At 40.0% G+C, this 11,960-nt stretch overlaps 1 protein-coding gene across 1 annotated transcript in view; it reads left to right on the forward strand.

The window, feature by feature from the left end:
* PRTG (protogenin) overlaps nt 1-7,988 on the forward strand; it is a 76,570-nt gene extending 68,582 nt beyond the window's left edge. Inside the window, 5 exon segments of the mRNA XM_053954967.1 lie at nt 3,458-3,640; nt 4,202-4,322; nt 5,288-5,453; nt 6,433-6,537; nt 7,620-7,988. Of these exon segments, the coding sequence (XP_053810942.1) occupies nt 3,458-3,640; nt 4,202-4,322; nt 5,288-5,453; nt 6,433-6,537; nt 7,620-7,988 (944 nt within the window).
* Nucleotides 7,989-11,960: the final 3,972 nt, after the last annotated feature.

The raw sequence follows: 11,960 nt of genomic DNA on the forward strand, positions 1-11,960 counted from the left end.
CATATAAATGTTCACATGAAAGTTCCAAAGAATTTAGAATTATTGCCATGGGAAGATGCATTAAAAAACAAGTTCATATTCAGAAGGTGAGGGGAGAAGGGGCTCTCTGGGTTGCTTTAGAGCTCAGTGTGTACATGTAAACCAGAATGTCTTTTAAATCCAATTACATCCATCTTAGTTTCATTGTAACCATGATTGTGATGGTTTTCATTTTGTAAATGCACTCTTTTAAGTCTGAAGTCTCTGAGATGTTTAAATGTGGCTGTGTGGGTTTATATGTTTCTGTCGATCACTGCCAATCCAGTTAGCTCAGTTTGCTTAATGAACTTTCTCCTACTCCCAGTAAATCACTCTGCAAATTCAATTTAACTCTCTGGCTCTATTCTACTGCTGAGCCCCAGCTAATCTCACAGTACCTTGGCTATACTGATGTGAACTCCAGTCACATGTCTGTCATTAAATGTAGAGATAGTAAAAATTTTTGTAGGCACTTTTCTGAATAATACTGGGATTTGAAGAGCTGAATCAAGGACAGATTTCTACTGAAGCCAGAAAAAAAAAATAAAAGTCATTTATTGTTCTGTTGATAGTCAAAATAGACAGAGGTAGTTCAGAACTGATAATGTTCTGATAATGTCTTAAACCAGAGAGGAAAGCTCAGTGTTACAGAGTGAAGTCATGTGCTTGAGTAGCCCATTTAAGAGGATTCCCCTGGAAGAGTTACTGTTTTGTTGTTCTGTTTTGTTACCTGGCTGGAAACTTAGCTGTCTGCAGAGAGTGAGGCTGTAAATTTTCTGTGGAGATGATTCTAAAAACTTAATGAGTATGCTCTCACAGAGGATAATTCATTTCACCATCATGGAGACTGAGCTGTTCTAGTTCAGAGCTGTTGTTCTTCGTGCTGCTCCTGAAGAGAGGGCAAAGGACCAGCCCCTCTGAAAGGTGGCAGTGCCACTTTGTCTGCTGCAGCACAATGGAGTTTGTCAGGCTGGCCTCAAAGAGAATGGGCAGCTGTGAAGAGTAACAGGAAAATGACTGTTAAACTAAATTTGTGAAAAATAACTAGTCTGAAATATTGATCAGGTCTAACTACAGGGGAAGATTGAGCCTATGGGTTTTCACTATTAAAATTGTTCAATGAAACAGGAATTTCAATAAAGTTGTCCAACTAAATTGTTGGAAGAAACAGTGATATTGTTATATTAAAGGACAAATTTATTGTTATTTTTTACTCAATAAAAACCCCAGCAGATTTAAATTCACAGAGAGCTTATATTTGAAGACTAAATCTTGTCATTCTGTTGATGATACACTGTATTTGCTGCATGCAGCAAAGTGGCTGAATTGCTTTCAGATACATTGTTCAGCTCAGTCATGCCTGTGAAACTGAACAGCATCTCTGACAGTATTTCACCAGAGATTTCGGATGGCAGGATGGCAATAACAGTAAACATTTTCATGTGGTCCCATACTGAAAGTGTTGGAGGGAAGGAACAAATGGGGAGCTATAAATCTTGGTGTATTACTGTGTCCATCAATGTTAGAGCCACAAATTTTGCATTTTGACAGATATATTAGGGTTTGAGGCATGGTGTGGAATTCAGGCATCTTGACACGCTAGGACAATCTGTTATGTCTTAGTTAAAGTATAGATGGAAAAGTGTGAAAGGAAATTAGTATGTAGAGATAAAATTTGGCACATCCCATGATCAGTCCTGTGACAGTCCTTTCAAAGGTGATTTTAGGTAGAAGCAGGGTTTGGGTTTTTTAATGCATTTATTTGGATTAGATCAGTTAAACCTATGCAATAAATAGCATTGTTTTGTCTTGATGCTAAACTTGTTCTGCAGAAGATTTGTGAAATCTTGACTCCATTCCATTGTCAGATAAATCCTCTCAAAAAAAAAAAAAAAACAAACAAGAACAACCACCAAACCAAACAACCCCAAACCAGCCCTGCCACTTATAAAAGTCCTAGCATGGGCTTCAGTTTATGCAGGAAATTTTCTCCCAATCCACCCCCTAATTTGACTGAGTTTGTGTTATGCCTGGCAAAAGCAGAAAATATAACTGCATTTTGGTGCTGATTCATGATGTGAGTAATGTTCCAGCCACCTCCCCCTTCTTCCCTAGCTCTCTTCAAGTGGATCAGAAGTTACAGCCCTTGCACACTTGGTGTGCAGTAAATCAATACCAAGTGCTCACTTGCTTTAGCAATGCAGCAGATTGGAAAGGAGCTGGTGGCAAGGAGCCTGTGATATTGAAATGTGACCTTTCACCCTTGCTGGTGCTAAATATTACAGCTCCTTTGGTTACAGATACCTCACATTTTACTTCAAATGCTTTCAGCTAATGGGTTTTTTTATGGAAGAACCGAAACAGCTTTTGAAGTAGCTTCCTTTTTGCCAAATGTATAATCTTTTCTGTCAACAAAACAACCTTATATTTTATAGGCTCCCATGATACTATAAATTTTGACTTCTCAAACTGATTTTAAAAGTTAAAATTTTTACTTAAGCCTGAGAAGGTAAATAGAATATGTGAAAGCGAAAAGATAGATTTAATGCTGTAGCTGCCACTGTTAGGGAAATAAAAGCAGCATTTTTCTGTGGCAGCAAGAAACACAGGCATTTTAGAAATGAATTGAAATTCTAAGCAGTAGTTGCAGTCCCTGGGCAGGCAAAGCTCTCATTGACTTTGATAGGAGTTTTGCCTGTCTAAGGACAATGCTAGTGAATCCTATTTATGTTCTTAATCTTTTTTCCTGCCTTCAGGGACTTTAAGAAATGAGTCCCTTGCATACGAAAAAGACATTTTCTCTAATATTCTTAGTAGCACAGCTTAGATGCACGGTAATCAAGGAAGCCTACACAGGTCTAAATAGGGTTTAATTTTATTTTGAAATCGTAGTATAAGGTACTCTTGCAGAGCTGTCCTGTTCATTTAACTAGACCTGAAATTTGATAAACTGAACCTGGATTCTTTTGTTATGTCAATTTTCATTCATGGTACAGTAGGTGGAGGAGAGGCACATGTGTTCTTTATGAGAGAGGTTTCATGTTTTGGTTTCTCTGCCTGAGAGTCTGGTTAATGCTAGGTGCATCTCCTCACAGATGTGATCACAACATAAAGGCTGTCACACTGAAATGCAGCTCTGCTAGATTTAGGGTTGATGTGCTGTGTGTCTTAGCCAATACTTGAATCTTGGTTTTGAACTATACTGGCACTTCACAGTGTCCTATGTTCAAATAGAATGGAGAGAAAGGAAGCAAGGGATGAGAATGCAAGCCCTGTGTTCATAGCTTGTATATGCAGGGTAGAACATACCAAAGTGATCACAATCCTCAAGCAAGATTTAGAGGTGCTATTGGGAAAAAAGTGTAGGTCCCAATGTCTAAATCTGAGTCTTTTCCCAAAATTTTGTCAAACTGGAACTGTTTATCGTATCTTTTCATAGGAGCAATGACCATGGCTTTGCTGGAAAACCTTGTAGCAGGAAACATCTACTTGGTTAAAATAGCGGCCTCCAATGAAGTGGGAGAAGGACCCTTCTCAAATGCAGTGGAATTTGCTGTCCTGCCAAAGGAGACATCAGAGTCTAACCAGAGACCTAAACGCTTGGATTCTGGAGATTCCACAGGTCAGTAGCCATGTTTGGATTACTCTGTCACAAGTACTGGGGAGAAAAGATCCTGTTTGTTTTAGCTGTAACCACTTTCTGGGCAAACCATTCTGTTTTATGTGAGGCAGTCCCAACAGTGTAGCATTTTCTTCTTCTAAATGAAACTCTTTTGGAACTTTAATCTCAATTCCACTCAGAACTGGTCTAATTCTCTTGCTCAGAAATGGGAAGTTTGCCTTTCAAATGAGAATACATAACTGATTTGAATTTTACATCAGTAACTTTGCAGCCAGTCTTCTAAGGCATTTCCTTTTAGTCCTTTATCTGGCTTGAGATACCAGTAGCACTGGGTTCTGTCCTCTTCCTCCCCTCCCGTAACTGCACTGACCAGACACTCCTCTGGTCTACAAGTTTTATTTTCAAAAGTATAAAAATGTATGACAGAGTAGGCCTGGAAATCTCATTAGAAGGAAGCATTTGTCCCTGTGGTCGTAACTGTAACTCTGTTAATTTCCTGACAGGGAGCAGGGGTTAACTCTTCTTATTGACTGAGCCTTTCTGTGTTCCTTTTTGATACAGCTTTTTCTGACTATTACCATCTGGACCAGAAATCAATGACTGGCATTGTTGTTGGGGTTTGCATAGCCTTGACCTGCATCCTTATCTGCATCCTGATCTTAATTTATCGCAGTAAAGCCAGGTATGTTTTTGTTCTCGAAGACTGGACTCTTTTTCAATGCACTCACTCTAGGATGTGCCTTCTCCTCCAAGAGTTCTCTGAAGTACTCTGTCTCTTCACCTGTTTCTACCAGTGTTGGAAACAAAGCACTTTGTTGGTTCTTCCTACTGTACCCGAGCCCCCTCTGCAATGAAAAGGAGGAAGAGCCCACAGACTGAGTCAGTGGTGGTGCTTTGGCAAACCAGTATGAGGCATGTTTCCAGCTGGGTCAGATAAGCAGGCTGCTGTTCATCATCTGCTCCTCCTGCTGAGCCCTCCAGCCTGCCCACACCTGGCTGGCAAGGCTTTAACCCCCCTGGTGCTGCTGGACAAGAGGAACTCTGACATTAAAGAGCTCCATGATGCAGATTTTAAAGCAGATCCCTGATGCAGTTTCTTTGCAGTGGTGCAAGCCACTGGCTGTATCTGTCATCAGCTGCTAGAGGGTATAAACTGGCCCAGTGACTCTGCCCAAAACTTTGGGATCAGAACAAATATAAATCACTTGAAATAATAAATTAAAAGAATAAATAAATAAATAAATAAATTAAAAGAACTCACTGAAAGTGTCTTTTCAGTAACAAGGGCTTCTTAGTTTACATGCAGGAAAAAGTATGGATTGGGAGACAGTCTCTGCGTAGTATGGTAGACAGGTCTTAATGTCATTAGTGGTTACTTCCTCCAAGTAATATTGCTAATCATGACAATTCCTGTCTGCACATAAGCTTGTTGCCTACTGTGTATGATTAACTGGAAGCAGATGTTATTTTTATCACAAGCAATAACATTTAAATTCCATGTGAGTTAGGAGTATCATATAACAAAATGTAAATGCCAAGAATATACCAGGATTACTTGATTAATAATAGCTTTGAAGTTTATCCTTGATTTTTTTTTTTGTATTGTATTCCTGTGGGTCAATTTTATTCCTTCTTAACATTGTGTAGGAAAGCATCTGCTCCTAAGCCTGTGCAGCAAAGCACTGACCAGCTGTCACGTACCAGCATTTCATTAGCCAGCCCTAGTGAGGTGGAGAAGAATATTGAAGGAATTGCAGAGAATGAAGAATCCTTATTGCCAATGATAGTGGGAAACAGCTTCATTGATGCTAAGGTACTGTGAGTTTTACTAACTCCCAGGTCAGAAATCTTTCTTTAGTATTCATTGTTATAATATCAGAGTCCTTATCAAAAGTAAAATATATATCCTATGAACCTCCTATGAACGAGGCTGTTTTATTAATGGGACAAGCACAAAGTTGGCAATCCAGGCTCAAATTTTCAAATTATCAGAAAATTCAGTTGGAGATCTGGTTGAGTACACTTGTCTTCAACTGTACTCTGCAGATTGCGGAGTTTGGCCCTGGTACAGCATCAAAGGATGAAGGCTCCACAGACTCGGGGCTGCTCAGTGGCCTCTGCTGGTCCCAGGAGAAAAGTGAGAGTTCCTGTCAGCACCTAGCTCAGTCAGTGCCTGTGCACTGTCTAGTCAACTATGGCACTAAGCAGGTGTTCAGGAGAGGATTCTTTTTCCATATATTTACTGGTAAGGCAGTGTTGCAGTTTATAAACTCATACTCAGTCACATTATAAATCAGGCTAGAGGCAGGATGTACCAGTGGATGTGCAGAGCCTTCAGTCCAGGAGGCCAGTGTGACACCATCACAGTGGCCTTTCTTTCACATGCTCACATACTGTGTTCAGGCTTCTTCTGTTCACACTGCAAACTTGAGTGCAGCTGCTCCCTGAGGAGATGTGCGAGAGCTGAGAAGTGGAAATGGAGCCAGCAGAGGCACAGACACTGCCTAGGAATGGCCTCACTCTAAGTACGAGAGCAAGAGCAGTAGCTGGAGTATTTTGCTGTGTGCCTGCAGTATTGCAGCCTTGGGTCTGGACAGAAACCTTGCCAGATTTAGCAGGTCTGCTCTTGACTTGTCTTGAGCAGATGTGTACCAGACCACGAAAATGTGACTCACTACTTCATTTGTCTTCATTTTTAGTATGGAACCGATAGGTAGGAATAGAAAAATATTTTCAAGTCTCTTAGAAATTTACTTTATTAAAATAAATGTCTGCATCTTCCTCTGTTGTAGGGAGGATCTGATCTGATTATTAACAGCTATGGGCCTGTCACAAAGACTAATGGCAAGAAAAGGTGGCTGTTTTTCCAAGATGCCAAGAAGGCGAAGACTGAGGAGGTAATTGCTCTAATGGGCAGAGATGCACAATCTTTACTGTAATACCCTCTTTGCAAAGGAAAATACATAGTTTTCTGTTCATGGAAAAACATATTTAGTGGTCTTAATATTAATTAGATAGTTTCAGTTGTGTAAGGCTGATGGTGTTCTATCTCACCATAGTAAAGTCTGACAGAAATTCCATTTTCTGACAGATATTGTTGTCAAGACACTGTGGCTCTACAGTTAGCAGACATTAACTCTACTGTTTACTGATTGCTTACTTGCCTTTGCCTTTGTATCTGTGAACAGAAAGATTTCTGTGTACTTTGCATTGCATTAACTACTTCTGCAGAGACTCTGTATAAATATAAGTACAAATTAAATATATATTTACAAATAAAAATAATATTAAAATAGAAAGAATCTTTTCCTACTCTGGCAGATAAAATTTTTGTTGGCTGAAGAGAAACAAATAAGGGAAACTAGATGATATACCCAAAGTACTGAGAAAATTGAGAACCTGAATAGAACTGTCTAGCTTCTGAAATTGTTGGTCTGGACATATTTGCTATTTGTCTGAGGAAAAGAGCACTTTGAAACTGAAGTGTTAAACCAAATCTGGAACATTACTATGCAAATTCATACCTATGGAGCATATAACCAATCTTCATTGCACTTTAACTTGTATTATGCTCCTGTGTGTTTAAGAATTAGAAAGTCTTGATATCTATGTTGTAAAATCTTATTGAAAAATATTTCTACAAGCAGCTGTGTATTTCTGATGCCTCTTGCTATCATTTAAGTAATGCTTAAAGAATATGCATGAGGGGATGGGAGGGAGCTCTACCAAGTGTGTTTTTAAAATACTCTTCACGTCTCTCTAGTGAAACAATTTTTTATTAGCCATGCTTACCTAGAAGGATTATTTCATCTGCTGTGGAAGAGAAAAGTATGAGCAAGACTTGAGATGGATTATTTCTAAACTCCTCTAGGAAAGTCCTGAGAGAAGCATTCTGGTGGAATAGGAGACAGGAAATGCAGTAAAAATTCGAATTATGGCTTAGCTTTTCAGAGGCTCTTTTCTGTGTGCTCTTGTGCAGCCCCAGAGGAGGTTCGTGTGTCTGTACCAGGCAGGCCCCGCCGCGCTGCTCAGCCAGGCCGGCTCCCCCGGCTCCCCCGGCCCGCGGTCGAACTTCCAGGTGCCCTTCGGGTGCGCGGCCGACACGGAGCATTCGGCCAACAGCGAGGGGAGCCACGAGACCGGCGACTCCGGGAGGTTTTCCCACGAGTCCAACGATGAGATTCACCTCTCCTCCGTGCCGGGTGCCACCCCTCCGGGCGGCAGCCCTTCGGCCAGCAGGGACTCGAGCGCGGGGAGCCCTCTGGCCGCGAGCGGCTGCGCGGAGGCCGCGCTGCTGCTGGCCGCTGCCCCCTGCGCTCCGCGGAGCCAGCCCGCCGCGCCCCACTGAGCCCGGCCGCGCCCGCCCTTCGCAGCGTGCGTCTGTTCGAAGGACAATGAACAGGGAGCCAAAGTTTCATTGTGGAAAGCCTGGCTACCTAGCAGGCGATCCATAGTTCTGTTGAATGTTGGGGGTTTTGGTTTTTTTTTTTTCCCCTATATTTTGGATTGTTTTTTAAAGTTCACACATTTTGAATGTTCGGTGGTCAAAAAATGTGAAAGGAGTGAAGATTTCTGACTAAGGTTAAAAATATTTCACTGGAGCAAAGGGAAGGCTGTTGGCCCTTTTGCTGACTATCTACCTCAGTTTGCCGAGAGGTGAACTCTGAATGACGACTGCTTTACCTCATTTGTGTTCTAGTTGGTCTCAGCTATGGAACTGATACTTCCTAGTAGTGCTGTTTTATTTTGGGTTTTTTTGTTTTCATTTTCCCACCTCATCCCAAGTGGTGTGTAGAGAGCGTGTGTGTGTGTGTGGGCGTGCATGTGTATGTACTCAGTGATCAGGGAGTTGTATAGGTTGGTGGACAAGATTGTTTAGCTGAAGCTCTGTCTTTAAAAAGAAGGAAACCTCAGAGTATAAAATGTTATGATTTCATGTGGTTGACACAAAGTATGTTAAAAACTGGGAGAAGTGAGACTTTCACATATACAGCCACATGAAATCTTTTGTACCTCTTGATTTCTTAGACCCTCAGTAAGCCTAGGACAGTGCCTTTCCTCAGAAACCTCTGCCAGCAGCTGCTGGCAGCATATATGCTGTAGCCCTGGGGCTCTGGGACATGCTGGATTCCCCAGAGTGTGACAAATATTGCCCCTGTATTCACAGTTAAGGCTAAAAATCATAGCAAAATGAAGTACTCAGTATTTTCAAACAGCTTGGCTTTACCTGAGAGTGATGGAATAGATAACAACACTGAGTATTCCAGTATCGCAGTACTTCTTAGCAGTGGTGCCTTGCATTATATATTGTGAAATTACTGATTTGCCTTATTCCTTTTTAGTATTCATAAAGTTCCTTTGGAGTACAGAAAGATGCCTTAAATGCTTCTTAGATACTTTAAATAAACTGTAGCATGAGTTTATAGTTCATTTTTACCCATCTTTGAGTGCTGATAAGCAGTGCTAGCATTGTAGTATGTCTCAGAACTGTTGTTAGGATGCAAACCTCCTCCTTGCCTTCGCCTAGTGTGCTATTAGCCAGGAATTTTAGCTCAGGGAGTGACTTTACCTATATACTAATCTAAAACTCTGATTAGGCTACCATGACAAATAAAAAAGCCAGAGCTTTAGTTGAAGAGTCTGTTGAAAGAGGTGAGTACTGCTACTGCCTCGAACCCATGCAATTCCTGTTTTATACTACCTCCTTTAAAAATGATTCTAGTGTTTTTTTGGATTTTGTTGTTGTTGTTTTTTCCTGTACTCAGGGAACAGTTTGTTACTTTTAATCTGCCTCACGGAAACGTGGAGCAAACTGACAGGGTATCATTTTGTGTTTTAATAGGAGAGAGCGAGAGACGGGGAGGAGGCTGGAATCATCCAATGTTATAAACTTGCCTGTATCTATATCCAGTCCTCTTCTCACTCCCCCTCTTTCCCTGTTCTACTTTAAAAAAAAAAAAGTTAGAAAGAAAGAAAGAAAGAAAGAAAAAGAAAAAAAATAGGCATATGTTTTTACTTTAAAAAATTGTTTAAAATATAATGTTGTGAGAAATCAACCATAGGAACTCCTGGCTCTATTTAAGTCTGTCAGAACTCCCACTGACGTTACTGGGGCTGAGATGTCACCTCCAGGTGTGCCAGGCTGACTCCTGTCTCTCCTCAGTATCTGTGGGTGGTCAGAAGATGTGGGTAAGCCCTACTCTCGTGGTTGGATTGTGCTGAGGAATCGGGCTCTGGTTCCTGGAGTTCTTTGCCCTGGAACCGCTGTCAGTCCTGAAGCACACAGTACACGCTCACCTCTCCCTAACAGTGGCGATTCAAATGCTTGAAGTATGATCTTGTACCAAAGACTTTTCTGTGGAGGAGAAGGAAGCCACATATTATCCAAAAGGATTGAACTAGTTAAAAAGCTATAGGTTTGAAGAGCTGAATACATTTTATTGTATAAGTAGTTACTAACAAAAACCAATAGGACTTCTTGATTGTAGTAGCCGATTGCATAGGTGAGTTGTATTCAACAATTTTAACTACCTTGTTGTTACAAGAGCCTTTAAAGAGAGTTAAAATGCCAGCAGATATTTCCAAAGAATTCCAAGTGTAATTTTTTTCTCCAGCTTGTAGTTGATGAACAGTACAGTATTAAGAAAAATATTTTTAAACAGTTTTTTTACTACTTGCTGAAGAAAAAGAAAACTTTTCACCAAAGATTTATTTTCGGTCTTGTCAGGCAGAACGTGTAGTGTACAGCAGAGTACTGTTTTTAGTTAGGTAGAGTGTTAATTAATCAAAACTAGAGTAAGAATGTGTAACTGTAGCATGAAGTTTCACACTTCATCTTTCAGAGTAGCCTCTTGTGTTAGTTGCATTCAGAAAGAGCTGATATGCAGATGGTAACTGCTTCTCCAAAGATTTGTTTGCTGTAAGTACTGGCAATGGGGTATAATTTAATGATCCTCATTACAGGTAAATACTGTAAATCCTAAACTCTTCCTTCCAAAGACCCATTCTGTAATTTAACCTATGAATAATCTGAGAGAAAGAGACTTCATATTAAATCTGCCAATCTTATATAGATGCTTGAAGTTCAATAGCCAAGGAGTTGAAAATACGCAGTGTATTGGAGAGCAGCGCACCCAGAACTGGATTCATCACTTAATGTTTTATAAAGGTACTTCTTATCAGCAAATAAAGAAAACCAAAGATATTTAAGGTTACCTCAGCGTATAGGCAAGCTTAGTTAGGCATTAATTATTCTGTCTTTTTCTTTATTTTTATGTTAACCAAATATAAAACACTTCTCCAGAACCCAGTCTACATTCATGTGCTTCCCTTTGGCACAGCCATGATTTCTACAGAACAAAAATCCTCTCCTCAAAATTCATAGCCTAGTACTAATATACCACAAGATTTTGTGAGAGAAAATTTGTCTTCTTGTTGAAATCACTAACAAAGTAAGCAAAGGAATATCCAGAAAAATTGTATAAATTGATAATATCTCTATTGAACTTCATAGCAGAATCAATCCGTCATAATTGTAACAGTGCAAAATTTAAAAGTTTAAATGCTTCATAGCCAACACTTGTAATTATAAATATGATCTTACAGATGATATTTGTTTTCAAACTTTATACCCATGGCTGTCTAAGGGAATGAGTTTTTCACTTTGTTCATTCCATTTGCCTAGAAAGAGCTGGCAGAACACAACAGGCAGACTGGTTTCAGGTTTTCCAGGTTTTTCTTCTAGGTGATGTCTGTAGAAACTGGGTCCTGGAGAAAAAAAATATAATTTCTTAATTGTGAATTTTGCTAAATATGTTCTGGAAGATGAACATAAATGTGGAATTTAGTGTTACACTATGTGAATTGATTTTGTTTAAGTGTTGTAAGAACTAAGGGGTCATGGCTGGTGTAATGGGTGTATGTGCAACCCTTGTGTTTTAAAAAAAAAAAGCAAAAATGTTACTGTTGATGTGACTTGAAAAGCTTGATGATGTGACATCAAAACTTACAGATGAAACCTCCAAACTGCCTTACCATGGTGATAGTATTTGTAAGAAAGGATCTGCCCTTCAGTGCCCCAGCAAGGCCTGGAGTCAAAACTAAATGCTCAATCTGCCCACAGCTACACTTGTGTGCTTTCTTCATGTTTAACAAATACAAAGCACTGCCATCTTTCAGGAGTTATCCAGGACTGGGAACGTGTGTGCTGTGCAGGACAGGGCACATCACTTGGTTACTTTTTAATAGCTCTGTTATTGTAAGAGAAACCTGAAAAATCGACATCACTTTCAGTAATTTCCTATATTAGCTCTCAATTTTT

This window comes from Vidua chalybeata, chromosome 13 (genome assembly GCF_026979565.1).
Source record: "Vidua chalybeata isolate OUT-0048 chromosome 13, bVidCha1 merged haplotype, whole genome shotgun sequence".
NCBI classification, from domain to species: domain Eukaryota; kingdom Metazoa; phylum Chordata; class Aves; order Passeriformes; family Viduidae; genus Vidua; species Vidua chalybeata.